The 15,001-nt window shown below is 33.3% G+C and overlaps 2 protein-coding genes across 2 annotated transcripts; one reads left to right on the top strand and one right to left on the bottom strand.

The window, feature by feature from the left end:
* Positions 1-816: 816 nt before the first annotated feature.
* Positions 817-1,746, top strand: LOC123252633 (olfactory receptor 5W2-like). Its single transcript, XM_044681904.1, has one exon. The coding sequence runs from the start codon at positions 817-819 to the stop codon at positions 1,744-1,746; it is 930 nt and encodes a 309-aa protein (XP_044537839.1).
* An 8,031-nt stretch (positions 1,747-9,777) lies between these two features.
* Positions 9,778-10,737, bottom strand: LOC123252632 (olfactory receptor 10AG1-like). The gene has a single exon (XM_044681903.1). It carries the CDS (start codon positions 10,735-10,737, stop codon positions 9,778-9,780), a length of 960 nt encoding a protein of 319 aa, XP_044537838.1.
* Positions 10,738-15,001: the final 4,264 nt, after the last annotated feature.

Genomic DNA, 15,001 nt, shown 5'->3' with positions numbered 1-15,001 from the left:
ATATAAAGGACAGTAACAATTTAATAAAATGTGCAAAAAAGTTTAACATTACTTTTCTTTTGATCCTCCTGACAAACACCATATAAAATAATATTTTATAGTTGAGAAAACTGAGTCTCAGAAGCATTCCTTTGATTGCCCTTGGTCATATAGACACTGTGTGGCAGAGGAAAGATTTATGGCTCTGAGGGTAATTCTCTGCACATTCTGAGCCATTGCTTGAGACCAAATATATATCAGGTATTCAAGAAATTCTTGTTAAATTGAACTGATACTGAGATTTATTGATAAGTTGCACAAAGCTGCACATGAATAATCTCTTTTAAGCTCACATGTTGTTTTTTGAACATTTTACATGTCCCTCCCTCTTATGCCCTCTGATTCTGCCATTTTATGTTGAGTATGATCATTTTTCCAGTTACTAAAATGTAATCCCCCCCCTCTCTATCTCTGTCTTTATCTCTCTCATTTCCAATGTCTCAACTTTTTTCACAAAGGAAAATTTGAAATACTCCTGAATTTATGCTAAGGATTTAAAAAAAAATCCTTCACTCCTTTTATATTTATAAGGCACCTTTATCTCTTTGGTTCCTTCTTCTCTGTTTTACATTATCTTATCTCTATAGGATGAAGTTTGATGTATTTTTTGGGCATTAATGACTAATGGAGTGGAACTATCTGTTGTCACATTACAGATGAGTAAGGATCCAAAAATTGTTTTTTTACTCATTATTCTTACAAAAGTGTAAAAATCCAGTTACTTTACCTACCTATTTCCTATTCACAGAAACACAGGAAAAAAACAAAGCAGAAATAATGGATAAGAATTATTCCACTCCAACTAAATTCATCCTCTTGGGAATTACCAATGATCCTGAACTAAATGTGGCCTTCTTTGTTCTTTTTCTCATAATTTATTTGGTTATTCTTATAACAAATATTGGGATGATCATCTTAATCCGGTTAGACTCTCAACTCCATTCACCCATGTATTTCTTCCTTAGCCACATGTCCTTCTGTGACCTCTGTTACTCTACAGCCATTGGCCCCAAGATGCTGGTGGACATCTTTGCTGAGGACAAATCCATTTCCTTCATTGGTTGTGCTTTGCAATTCTATTTCTTTTGTACATTTACAGATTCTGAGTGTCTACTGTTAGCAGTAATGGCCTTTGATCGCTATATGGCAATAAGTAACCCTTTGCTTTATACAGTAAACATGACTAGCAAGGTCTGCTACTTAATGATTGCTGGGGTCTACATGGTGGGGATGATGGATGCCCTGCTACATACAACTTTAACCTTCACACTGAGTTTCTGTATGTCCAATGAGATCAATCATTTCTTCTGTGATGTTCCTCCTCTTTTGTTAATCTCTTGTTCTGATACCCATGTCAACGAGCTTGTGATCTTCACTGTCTTTGGTTTTATTGAAATGGTCACTATTTTAGCAGTCCTCATTTCTTATTGTTATATAATTCTATCTGTGTTGAAAATCCACTCCACTGAGGGCAGATGGAAAACATTTTCTACCTGTACTTCTCATTTAGCTGTTGTCACAATCTTCCAGGGTACTATTCTTTTTATGTACTTCAGACCAAGTTCTGCCTATTCATTAGATCAAGACAAAATTACCTCCTTGTTTTATACTATTGTCATTCCCATGTTGAACCCCCTTATCTACAGTTTAAGAAACAAAGATGTGAAAGGGGCCCTGGAAAAATTGAAAAGTAAAATATTTTCTTAATATATGTTGTGATTATCTCAGCGAGTTGGAGATTTTACTCAAACATTGGGAATCTGAAGGGTGAGTTCAATTCACCAGAATTAAGCCACTTGAACCCCTTCAAGTGTCATTAAATGGCAATATTATTTAAAACATATGTAAACATTAAACGTCAAAATGTGAAAGAAACCTTAGAGTTCACTTAGTCTAAATATTCTTTGGAAAGCAGAACTCTAAGCCAAAATTTATACAACTATTTGTATTAAAATTCATATGTGCATATACATATATGAATAAAAGTAATCAAGACTTTAGGAAAATAGAATTAAGAATCAAATGTTGCATCCTCATATCTCTGACAGTTATATGGTGATGATCAGTTTAAAATGACATATTCTAGAGTAGTCAGTGTCTCATATATCATCTTTACACACTTTAATAAGCAATATTTCACAGGATAATTGTGACTTTATTATCTATATCATAGGACTATTGTTACATTGTAGAGATGTGTGATTTCATTTGTTTGAAGAAATCCCCATTGGGATTTATTCCCTCTACCAATTTATATAAGATAGTACTTTCCTAGGGTCATACAGCCTACTAAATTTCAAAGATGGAATTTGTATCCATGTCTTCATCATTAAGAAGTGTTCTGTATATCCACTATACTCCTATGTTTTGATTTTGAAATGATGTGCTATATGTAGAGGTTTGTTAAATTCAAACTCCAACATAGCTACTATGATTATACTGATTCTCTGAAACATCAAAAACTTCTCATCACAGCTACATTTCTGTTACCTACACTGATTCTTTCTAAGATGTCACAAACAAATTTATTTTCCCCCCTTGATATTCTCTAGTAGCAAATTATAATCATTTATCTTAATGACTTTCAGGCTCATTGTCTCTCAGAGGAATAAGCTGTTTGCCCAAATATTCAAATAATCATTCTAAGGCTATTAAATGTTTAAGAACTAATATCAAATATTAAATTTAAGGAACAATTTTCCAATTCTCAAGTTCAAGAAAATATTAAAAATAACAACATATTAAGATGTGAAGAGTGTCTATCCAATACCATAATTAGATTTGGTCAATATGTGTGTGCTTGGGGAAGGGGAAGGAAGGAAACCATATACTTGTGAGCACTGCCCTTGTACCTTGCTTAAGGACCTAGGAGGTCTTCCCATCTGTTGACAGCAAAAATAGGAATGTGACATAATAACTTGAACCATTGCTTAAGAATAGAGGTGGACATAAGACACTGAAGCCTTCACCTTTACCACCTGGAACTAATTAGAACTTGGGTCCCTGTCAGAGCAGCTTGATCCTGAACCCTATGGAGAAAAAATACAGGACCCATTTTCCACAGGCTTAGCCAAATATATCTACAGAGGTAAGTGTAGGAGTTCATAATTGCTGATGAAACAAGGGAATTGGTGCCCCACAACTTCCTCTCTAAATCCCTTCCACCTCTTATTGACCTCTTTATTAACTGTCCAAATTCTAATGGGCACCTCTAAAATGAAGCACTAATTGCTTTTCCATCAAGATCCCCTTCCATAGATGTAAACTCCAACATTAATAGAAAGCGGAAAAAAAGTGTTCTGGTCTGAAATCCTGGATTGTAAATGCCAATCAGTTTCTAAGTCAAAGTTCAAGAAAGTACTCTGATCAAAACAGGATTGTTGGGGGTATAGAGGTCATACAATGGATTGAGAGACAGGGCCACAGATGGGAAGTCCTGGTTTCATATCTGACTTCTGATACTTAATCACTGTGTGATCCTTGGCAAGTCATTAACCCCAGTGGTCTTGCCTTTACTATTCTTCTGACTTGGAACCAATACACGATATTGATTGTAAGATGCAAGGTAAGAATTTAAAACAAAAAGACAGGTGAGGTAATGAGGCAAGTGCAGAAGCCCCTTGAAATAAATCCCTTATTTGCTGTTCTCTTCCCCCACCATAAACTAGATTGAATTATTCCAAATTTTGAAGTTATTATTATTATTTTTAAGGAAACAAAAGCTATTTAATTTCTAACCTTCCTTAACTTTGATTAGGGGATGTTATCTTTGTTTCTGAATATATATATGTATATATATATATATGAAATGATAATTTTTATTTCTGGCACTGTGAAGTTGTGCTTTAGAGTCATTTCAACTTGTATTTATTTGACATTTACAGAGGTTGAACATGTTTTCAAGTGATTATGAAAAATGTGTTTTCTTTTTAAAATTATGCTTTTATATGTACATATATATTTACATACATGTATAATTCCTTTGTTCTCTTCTACAATATAGACTGATTGATACCACTACCATTTTAAACTTTCAAAAATTCTGTATATGTATCATTGTATATGTACCATGCTCTGTACATTTTTATGTTGATTTTTAGTTCCTATGTAGTCAAAACAATTATTTCCATATATGTTACCTCTATTAAAAAATAAAATAAAACAAAATAATCTATACCTATACATTTGAGACTATATAGTCATTAATACCATTCATTTACATTATTAAGTGCCTACTCTGTGATAGGTTCTGTACTATTCTTTTAGTTTTTTTAATTCTTATCTTCTTTGTTAGAATCAATACTAAGCCTCAGTTATAAGCCAGAAGAGTGGTAAGGACTTGGCAACTGGTATTAAATGACTTGCCTGGGGTCACAAAGCTAGGAAATGTGAGTGATCATATTTCAATTCAGGACCTTCTGTCTTCAGGCCTAGAGCTCTATCCATCAAGCTACCTCGTTACCCCATATACAAAGTTATGATAAGTATGATATTGGACATTTTGGGTCTTGAACTAATTTTGAGGTCCCTGATTTAAACTTCCTGTGGAAATTTAGGACTCTTTCAAACTACATTTCCCATGATTCCTCTTGTGTAATCACATAGACTGGAAGTGTAATAATGTAGAGATAAGAATAAAAAGGAAGTGCCTGGAAAGGCACACTCTCTTTTCAGGCTGAATCAGCATAGTGGAGGAGGTATGTTGAGTCTTTCAAACTAACTCTTAATATGGCATGTGGTATTATTTTTTTCATGGATATTAATAAATCCTTTAAAACCATAATATTTTAAAATCTATATCCATTTTATTTCTTACATAAGCCAATAACAAACATGCAGACAGAAGAAAGAAGACATATAAAAAGAAGCTAAAAATGTAGTGAAGGAAGAAGAAAATAAAAACATACTTGATAAAGGAATATGTTCAAGAACCCTAAATACATTTAAGAATAACCATGTAGGAAATGAAGAGGTCATTTGGGGGGCCTTCTTCCTTAAATGGAGATTTTGGAGTTCATAAATTCAATCTCCAAATAACAAGAGTTTAGTGTATTGAAGAAATATGTACACCATGGTTTATTGGATCTTACTGAATAATGTAACTTCCCAGTGGTGAATTTCCCAGAGCAGATGGTACAAAGGAAGTCTTTTCCATTTTCTTGTGCTAATCATATAATTTTTTTAACAAAAGAAAATTCCACCCACCTTATATTTACTAGTATATAATCAGGGGATTGTTACAGCTGGTTTATACCAATTAATCAATTTTTAGCTTTTGTACTTACACCATGAAATTACCAAATTCTACAAATTAAAACATGATTTCTTGAATTGTTGATTGTCTAGATAAATAAGAATATAATGGAGAAGCAATTTATATATTACAGTCATGCAAGACTATTGCCACTGCTAAAGACACTCTCTTTGGGCTCCAGGCTCTATAAGCTGGCCTGACAACCTGGCCCTAGATCCTCAGGTAGTAGATGGATCTGAGGCTGGGTGATGGATAAAGCTGCCTGTGTGATCACCAAGATGTGCTGGTAACCACTAGGGCTTATAGATGTTTAGCTTAGCCAAGTCCTCACCCTTTTAACAGTGCCCAAGCCAAGTGTCAAGTGAGGAGCTATATGTATATTCACCAGTTCCTCTAGCTCCTTGGCTTGGGGTTGGGTTTGATGATAGAGGTTGGTTATGGGCTGGTTGTTGATGTGTTGAATGGATAATGCTATTCAGACTGTGGTGTTGATAAATCCCTTTCCCTTATAGCTACAGATATTTACTAGCCTGGGGAAGAAATACCAATCTTCACTTGAATCAGGTTGAAACAGGTTTTAATGCTTTTAACTCAAAGGGTAAGAACAGAAGAACAGGATAAGGAAAGAGGTCCTGGGAAAATGTTATGCTATGTCTATTGAAACTAAAGTAATCTAACTCCAAGAACAGTAGCTTGAAATTTGGCTGGAGACTCTTCCCTCTCTCATAGTCCATGGTCTGACCCAGCCGTGGCCTGAACCAAAGAAAGGGAGGGATAGTGATGTTCTTCTTGGCAGCTGTGCTATTGTTATCTCTCAGCTCAATTTAATAACAAGGTGAATGAAACTTCTTGTGGTAATGAGATATGGATGCTGGATTAGTAGGTCTATGGCCTACCCTTCCTTAACCACCCTCTCCCAAGATTCCCTTCTCAAAGCCAAGACCCTGGGCAGCTGATCCCATGGGTTTTTATAGAGGTGGTCCCAACTGCCTTTTCTTTTGACTCATGCCATCTGGGTAAATTCCAAGTTCTGTAACCGATGATCCTGTCACTCAAGCTGTTCTCCTTCTTTTCCAGAAGTTCTTTGTTACACCACTGAGATAGGTAGGTTGTTAAATGCATAGAAATCCAGGTTAGAGATTGGGAGCAGATCCTGGGATCAAATATGACCTCACATGCTTCCTAGCTCTGTGACTGTGCAAATCACTTGACTCCAATTGTCTGGCCCTTACCATATTTCTACCTTGGAATCAATCTATTTTATGATAGAAGATAAGGGTTTAAAAAGGTATTTACAAAACAAAAATGCTTAGCCTTTAGAGTTCAGTTGTCTCCTTGAAAGACTCTATCCTTATCTCCATGTGGATACCCAACATCTACTACCCTATTACTCAAAAATATTTTTTGGAACTTTTCTTTTTTAATTCCTTTCCTTAAGCTCTCTGTAATCTATTCTAGAGGTAGAGGGATAGGAAACTGTATTTTAACTCTTTTGCTAGACAATACAGCTTCTTGAAAAATATCCCTCTTCAGTACTTCCAATTTGCTGTTCTTTCTTTAATTCTAAGCATAGCAGAAAGAATGACAAATTAATTTTGCCTATTTGATATGAAAAATATATATGTGTATTTAAGTTTGTGTAACATTGATTTGACAATGATAATAAAATATATCTTACTTTTCCATTTTTAAGGTTAATATTAAAGTTAATTAATATTAATATACCATCTCTCTTCATGGATCTTTAGCTAATAGATTTTTCTGATGATTTTACCTAACACTTAATCTCTAGTGATATTTACTCACTGGTACTATAGTTGTGGAAGTTTGGTAGATGTTGAAAATGAATGTTTTATTGGAAGATAATTTTCTCTTTGGCATCCTTGAAAAAAATTTGATTTTAAAGCTCAAACAGTTTCACTCCCAGGCTTTTGTTTAGATCTTTGTTGTAGATGACAGTATTAAGGGTAGGGCCAACCAACAAATCAAGCCTGAATCTGAGTGTTCTAGGAAGCCATTTTGGATTGCAGTGGCTAAAATATGGTGGATGATAATCTCTTTCTTGTGATTGGGAGAAGGTGAGGTCTCTGAGTTGACTCCCTGTATAATTTTTTTCCCATTCAGAGATATGCTAGAGTGGTCTTTTAATAAACTAATTTAAAAATGTAATACGAACAGCCTTCAGAAATTTCATTCATTACATGAAGAGGTAAACATTTCTATTCACCCTACTAATTTATGGTATTCTAATATCTTTCTATCCCTCTTGCTGTTATTGTTGTTTTTCACCTCATAATATGAAATCAAGCATATAAGGAAATTAATGATGAGATGAAAGTAATTCCTTAAAATATTTATAAATTATTTTATTATATTTCTACAAAAAGCAAAAGGTTGATTTTTATCACTTCTTCTTTCATGATATTGATAGAGACTGTATATTATTTACTAAACTATTTATACCATTAGCATTTTTATTCTTTTAGATCAATTATCATGATTAACTGACACAGACCATTATTTTAAAAGAAAGAGCATTTGATTTATTCTTTCTAAATGTAAATGTGAATTCCAACTGGATGATTTTACACAGATATATAGGTGAAGTCCCCAGAGAAATCATTTCTTTCAATTCCTTTGTCATTATGATAGTTTAGTTACTCCCTCCAGTGGTTCAGATCACAAAACATTCAACAATGCCTTCTTATTTTATATAATTATTTTATGTAAAGAGGAAGAAGGAAGAGGAAGAGCTGGAGGAAGACCAAGAACAACAAGGACTAGGGAAAAAAACAGAAAAGCAATAACAAGAAAACAAGACCAGAAAGAGGAAGATTACATTTGATAATGCCAATCATGATTATGTTGTTCATGAAGATGTAATGAACAGATGGCAAGAGTGAAAGATAACAAGTGAAAGACAATGAATAAGTCAAAGATAAATACTATGCAAAATCAGTGTCATAGTTCATTATAGACCCTGCAACAAGTTCTAAATGGACATTCCCAATATTGGCAAAGATGTTTAGCAAAAAATTACATTAAAAATTATCTTGTTTTTGATTAGTCATTTCAGTCATGGATGACTCTTCAACAAGGTGAATAAGACTGAAGAGTACCATGGGAAAGGAGTCGCTAAGTTTAATATTCTTATTTCTCCACCAAATGCTTCTATGGGTCCTCACAGACTATCTTCATAGATCTTTAGGCTATACTATTCCTACACTGTTTCACTTTCCCAAACCTAACTATCTTCCCTGATTTAACTGATCCTCAAATTGTTGATAGGCAAATTAAACAGTTCATCAAGGTAAGATAGTTTTAGCTCAGATGAGTTTGCCCTTGTAGACCAGAGGCCACAGGCCAAGATGGCTGGTCTGTTCTCACAGGCAGGGTTACTGTGTTTTGGCAGCTCTCTCACACAAACACAGTCAGAGTCTCTCAGGAACACAGCAGCTATAGGATCACAAGGAGATGTCAACTGGATACAGTGATGGAACAGATCTCAATTTCTTCCCACTAGTTAGACTACAGGACCTCCGAGTATCAGGAAAGGCAAGTCTCCTTCTACAAACTGCCACAGGAACTGAACTCTCCACTCTCTTGTCCAAATAGGAAAAATGAACCCCCAACAGTTTTTGGTCTCTAGTTTTATATCTTCCCTAAATTCTAGAACTCCCTTGCAGTTCTGTGCATGTGACCAAACCCTCTTTTGGAAACATGCCTTTGTTAAGTTTCCAAAGTTGCAAAACTCTAGTTTCTTATTTTCCCCTTTACATGCCCTTATATATAAATAGTATAGTCTAATTATTTTCATTTTTTCCATATAGAATCATATTTTTTCATTGTAGCTACACCATATTATAGAAGAAAAGGACACCAGATATTTTTACCTATTACAAGAATGCCTTTAAGTTAGCTATATAACACATAACCTGTTACTATATATTGCCTACACAAGTGCAATAGGAAACAAATTAAAATGTAAATATTTAAAAAATAAATCAAAATATTATAAAATATATTGAATTTAATTTTAAATATAAGTAATTATATAGCCTAAGGAAATTAATAACTATATTTTATAGGTCCTCATTTTTATTTTAGTTTGACACTATCTTTGAAGATATATAAATCACTTAGATACTTAAATTATTTAGTTGATATTATTTTGAATACAATTTATGAAGTATTTTCAATGTTCTAATGTTTAGGTATTGTAGTATATGGCAACCATTGGATTGAGTAATAACCTTAGTTCACCACATTATTTCAGAATTGGATAGGTTATTTTTAAAATATTAGAGACGTTAATTTTGCCATTCAGTGTAACAAAAAAGGGCACATATAATGTTACAAATATAAAAGAAATGAGAAATAATAAAATTTGAATAAATTTTTTTAAGAAAAAGTCGGAGAGACTCCAAATTTTTGAATTTAATAGAAATGTTGTGACAAATTAAGAGGCAATGAGGGACATAAATTTAACTATTTTCTGTCCCACCACATTTAAATAATTTTTTCAGTGTAATAATTACATCTTTGTTCCTTAGAGTATATATTAGAGGGTTAAACATAGGGGTCAAAATCGTGTAGAAGAGAGAGAAAATTTTGTCATTTTCTGTGGAGTGACTAGACTTAGGCTGTAAATATGTAATAATTATAGACCCAAAGAATAAACCAACAACCATGATATGAGAAGAGCAAGTAGAGAAGGTTTTGTATTTTCCTGTGGCAGATGGGATCTTCTGAATAGTAGAAATTATTTTCATGTAAGACCACAGTATCATCAGAAATGGAGCCATGCCAAACAGCATAGCAACAACATAGATAGAGAGCTCATTGACAAAAGTATCTCCATGGGCTACCTTCAGTACTGGACGGAGATCACAGAAAATGTGATTGAGTTTGTTAGAACCATAAAATGGCAAAGAGAAAACTTGATATGTTTGTGCTATCTGGACTGGAATCCCAATAGTCCAAGAGCCAACCACTAATTGGACACATACTTTACGGTTCATGATAAGAGGATAATATAGAGGCTTACAAATGGTCACATACCGGTCATATGCCATCACACCAAGGAGTAGACATTCTGGGGCTCCCAGAATAAGGAGAAATCCAAGTTGAATAGCACAGGCCAGAAAAGATATATTTCTCTTCTTTGTCCAAATATTCACCAGCATTCTTGGCAGGGTGACTGATGCGTAACATATTTCTAAGACAGAAAAGTTTCCAAGAAAAAAATACATGGGTGTTTGGAGAGCTGAATCCACTTTGGTTATTATTATGATGAGACCATTTCCTATTAGAATACTCAAGTAAATGGCCAAAAACATTACAAAGAGAAACCCTTGAAGGTTAGGATGGTCAGAAAATCCAAGGAGAATGAATTCTACCACAATGGTGAGATTTTCTTCTGCCATTTTTTCTGTGTATTCCATTTGTGAAAATTGAAAACTAAAGATTGTCAAGTCACTTCTTCTCTTGGGGATTCAATTTTCTTTTCTTTCCTGTAGGGTATGAGGTTTGTAACAATTTTTTTAAATTTTAATTATTGCTATTCAGATCTTTAATACACATTAATTTTGGTTATTCAATTCAACAGAAATGTATGAAGTTCCCATGGCAAAAAAGATCCCCTAATTCTGATTTTTTTGAGTGATTTGAAATATAAAATTCATTTTATCTTAAATTAAAAATCCATGATATTAGGATGTTTGTATTGTATTGTGAAGATAGGATTTTTTTCTAGCTTATAATTAATGCTAGCTATGTATAAAAGAATCACATGACACATTTTTGCTTCATAACAAATTATCATAGAATTTCAAGCTACAAAAGCACCACTGGGAAGTTAAACTCAGACAGAGAGACATTAAATGAACTTCAATCTTCTGGACTAGAATATAGCATTTCAAAGGATCAATCCCAAGAGAATAAAAGATTTTGAGAATATGACACATACATTTTTAATTGGTCATGGAAGAAAAAAAAGGGAATGAATTTAATCTACTTAACTATGTATGATTTTAAAAGTTATCATTTTTGGTGTGGTCAAATTTTACATATATCTTCCTTTCTAGCTTTTCTTCAATTTATTGGAATTACATTCACTTTTTAAAGTGTAGTAAAATACCACTGGCATCACTCAACATGTCTGTCTCCCTTGCCATGTGTAATTGCATAACTTGCCTATGATAGGAAATGAATCAATAATTCTCTATTATAATTAAGTGAATTAATATTTCTCTATAATAATTAGGTGATTTAAATTGATTCAATGGCAAATTTTATCACTAAGAAAACTTTTATACTTAAAAAATCCCTGATTAACCAATGCCTGCAAATCATGCATTAGATCTTCATTAGCAAATAATTAATTTTTATTCCTTTAATACACTTTAGAGGTGGTAACACATTAAGTAGTGATATTTATATATTTTTCAGCACTTTTCTATTGTCAAAGGTTATAAGAAAATGGGGCATATGGGAATATACTTCTAATAGACAATAAAGATAACAGAGAGGGCTAGAACTATGACACTTTACATTGCAGTCAGACCCTAGAGAGTCTATCTTGAGGAAAGACTTGTAAAGTGAAGGAGGCAACGTGTTGCTGAGGAAGCATTAAGATGTATTATGAGCTCTGGAATAAGTTTCTCATTCTGAAACTGCCTTCCTATGTGACACTAAGAAAATCCTTCCTTCAAAATGAATAGATTGGACTAGAAGACATGACAAACACATTCCATCTTTTAAACTGTTAAATTTCTATAAGTGTCAAGAAGACAGTTAAGTCTTTTTGTTATTTTGTTCAGTCATTTTTCAGATGTATCCAGCTCTTTGTGACCACATTTTTGGGTTTTCTTGGCAAAGATACTAAAGTGGTTTACTATTTATTACCTTTCCAAGTTCAATTTACAGATGAGAAAACTGAGGCAAAGTTAAGTGACTTTTCCAGGGTCACATAGGTAATAATTTGTGCCTGAGGTCAGATTTGAGTTCTGGTTTTCCTGACTCCAGGGTTGGCACTCTCTCCAAAGTGCCATCTAGTTGCCTCACTATTTGGAGTATAGGAATGGTATAAAAAGAGGAAACATCAGCAATTAGAGGTGACAGAAGTAGGAATAAGATTTCCAAAATTTTACTTTTGCTCCTAAGAATCTCTTTTCATTCAGGAATGTCTACTCCATAATTCCAGAATTTCTGCTCTCATTGCAGTCATTCCTCTTTCTCTCTCTCCTCATCACCCACATGCAGTAATTCTTTGACTATCTTGCAAGTCGTAGTGTGGGCCACCAAAACACTAGTTTAAATCCTGACTTTTAATGAGTAAGTTGTGAGTCTCCAGGCAAAACAATTACCAAACCTCTGTTTCAGTTTTTACAGATAAAAATTATTTTAATAATATCACTTGCCTAATAAGATTATAAGGATTAATAAGGTCTAGGTGCACTCAAAAAATAAATTTTAGGTGGTCTCAGGCTGCTTAAATAGAAGTGGAGCTTCTAGTCAACAGAGATAATTAATACCATTTTAAACTACTATGATCAGACCCCATCTCAGATATTGGAATCATATCTGCACATAACATTTTAAGGAACTTGACATGCATAAATAGAAAATAATCCTAAAGATAAAAAGAAATGGCCTTGAGTCAAAATAACCTGAGAATTGCAGGACATAGGCATTATATTGTTTAGGAAAAAAAGATTCAGAATGATGGCAAGGACTGGTCTGTCAAAATATTGGAAAGATTATGATATAGAGTGGATATTAGCCTTGTCTATTTGGAATCAGAGGGGAGAACCAGTAATAATGGATGGATACTAGGAAAAAAATAAATGTAGGTTAAATAATTGGAAAATAAATAAATATAAAGAAAAAAACTTATCATACAACTTATAAACAATTGAAACTTACCAAAAGTGGAATTCGATACCTGAGGAAGTGGTAGTTTTCTACTCCTTGGAGATCTTTAAGCAGAGATAGGACAAAGACTTTTAGGATATATTAATATAGAAATTATTTATGCCTTCCTTGGATTAGAAATTCACTGAGGAGCCTTCTAACTCAAATTCTACATATGCCTCTTTGTGAATCTTAGAGCAGTATGTAAATTTTAGCTAGAACAAATAAATGCAGACAATTAGACTTCTGCAGTTTCAGACTTTGACTTCATCCCAAATAAAGACTGAGTGATCTACACAACATCAGTATTCCTCAGTTTCCCCATTTATAAAAAAGAACAATAATATCTACCCTTACTACTTCCCATCAAATGAAAAATATGGAACTCTGAAAAATGTTCAAAAGAAAATTATAATGTGATCATACAGAACATACTTTATTGTATCACATCGTAAATATTAAAGCAGTATATAAATATTTAATAATAAGAATAACTACTAAACCAGCTGAAGCTCTACCTATCCCAATACAAAATGGTTTCTTCTTTTCTGATCTGTTGGCTTCATCTTTCTCATCTGTAAAATGAAGGGATCACACTATTTGTTTCTAAGGATTGAACTGCTCAAATTCTGTAATTCTGATGAATATTTTAATTCAATTGAATTGAAGGCAGTAGGAATGTATAAAAGAAGTTCATGAACTCTTTTTAGAGAGGGAAATCAACTCATATCAGAAAAAAGATGAGGTGATTCACTTCCTCTCCAACTGATCCAGGTTTTGGTAAATTATCAAAATATTCAAGTATCTGTTATCTTTATGACTGAATAAATCCACAATAGCAGTTTCCAAACAATAAATACAGGATAATCAGGTCATGATTTCTACAACTAATGGAGGATATTATTGTTGTTGTTTTTTTTAAATTCATTTTGCTTATTTTTACTGTCCTAAAGAGCAGAAACCTTACCAATGTACTCCTGCCCAATCGTGTCCTTGGTAATTTCCTAAAACACTATATTTTGGTCACAGGTGCAAAAAACAATGGAAACCGATCCTTGGGAAAATAACCCAATCCATTAGAAACCCTATCAATGAAGTTTAAAGTTTCTTTTTTTCCTCCTGTCAATATAACATCCGAGTGAGTATACTACGACTTAACTTGCCCTTGGTGTAGCCACAGCAGGTTGAACAAATCATAATTAAACTTCATTGTCAGAAACCTTGAAAACAAGATAAAAAGGAATTGGGGTTTTCATGTCCTTTAACTGGGAATTTATAAGATTAAAAAAAACATTATTCCTGACATTCCAGAATTCACTCAGAATATTCACTTCATTCTGTGACTTGTCAAGTGGCAATAATTTCTATAATCTCAGCAACACAAATATGATTTGAACAATGACCTTTATGCCCCTCAATTTTTAGTCATCTTGTTGAATGGCTTGTAGTCCCAGAGTACGATATTTACTTTATTGATACTCTTGCATTGTCATTGCAATTTTTAAATGTCAAAATATTTAGCCTTTAACTTTTTTAGCTTGGTTGGTAATGATCTAAACCTAGCAATTCCTACTTCCAGATTAACATAGCTGATACTTTTCATTTACAAGAGAGTACTATCATAATTTCCTGAATCTCCACATAAGTCATCTAGGACATAAACTTTTCTGGGAGTTTGGAGAGTATCTAATCCCAAAAGTTCATAGTTAGAAAAAATTGTTAATTTTAAAAATGGATCTTTTTCAGTATTTTCTTTCTGTGATGAATCTATTTTAAATTATACAGAAAACTGAA

Source organism: Gracilinanus agilis, chromosome 6 (assembly GCF_016433145.1).
Source record: "Gracilinanus agilis isolate LMUSP501 chromosome 6, AgileGrace, whole genome shotgun sequence".
Taxonomy (NCBI): domain Eukaryota; kingdom Metazoa; phylum Chordata; class Mammalia; order Didelphimorphia; family Didelphidae; genus Gracilinanus; species Gracilinanus agilis.
Note: the sequence above shows the minus strand (reverse complement) of the source record. Positions and strands in the feature narration are given on the sequence as shown.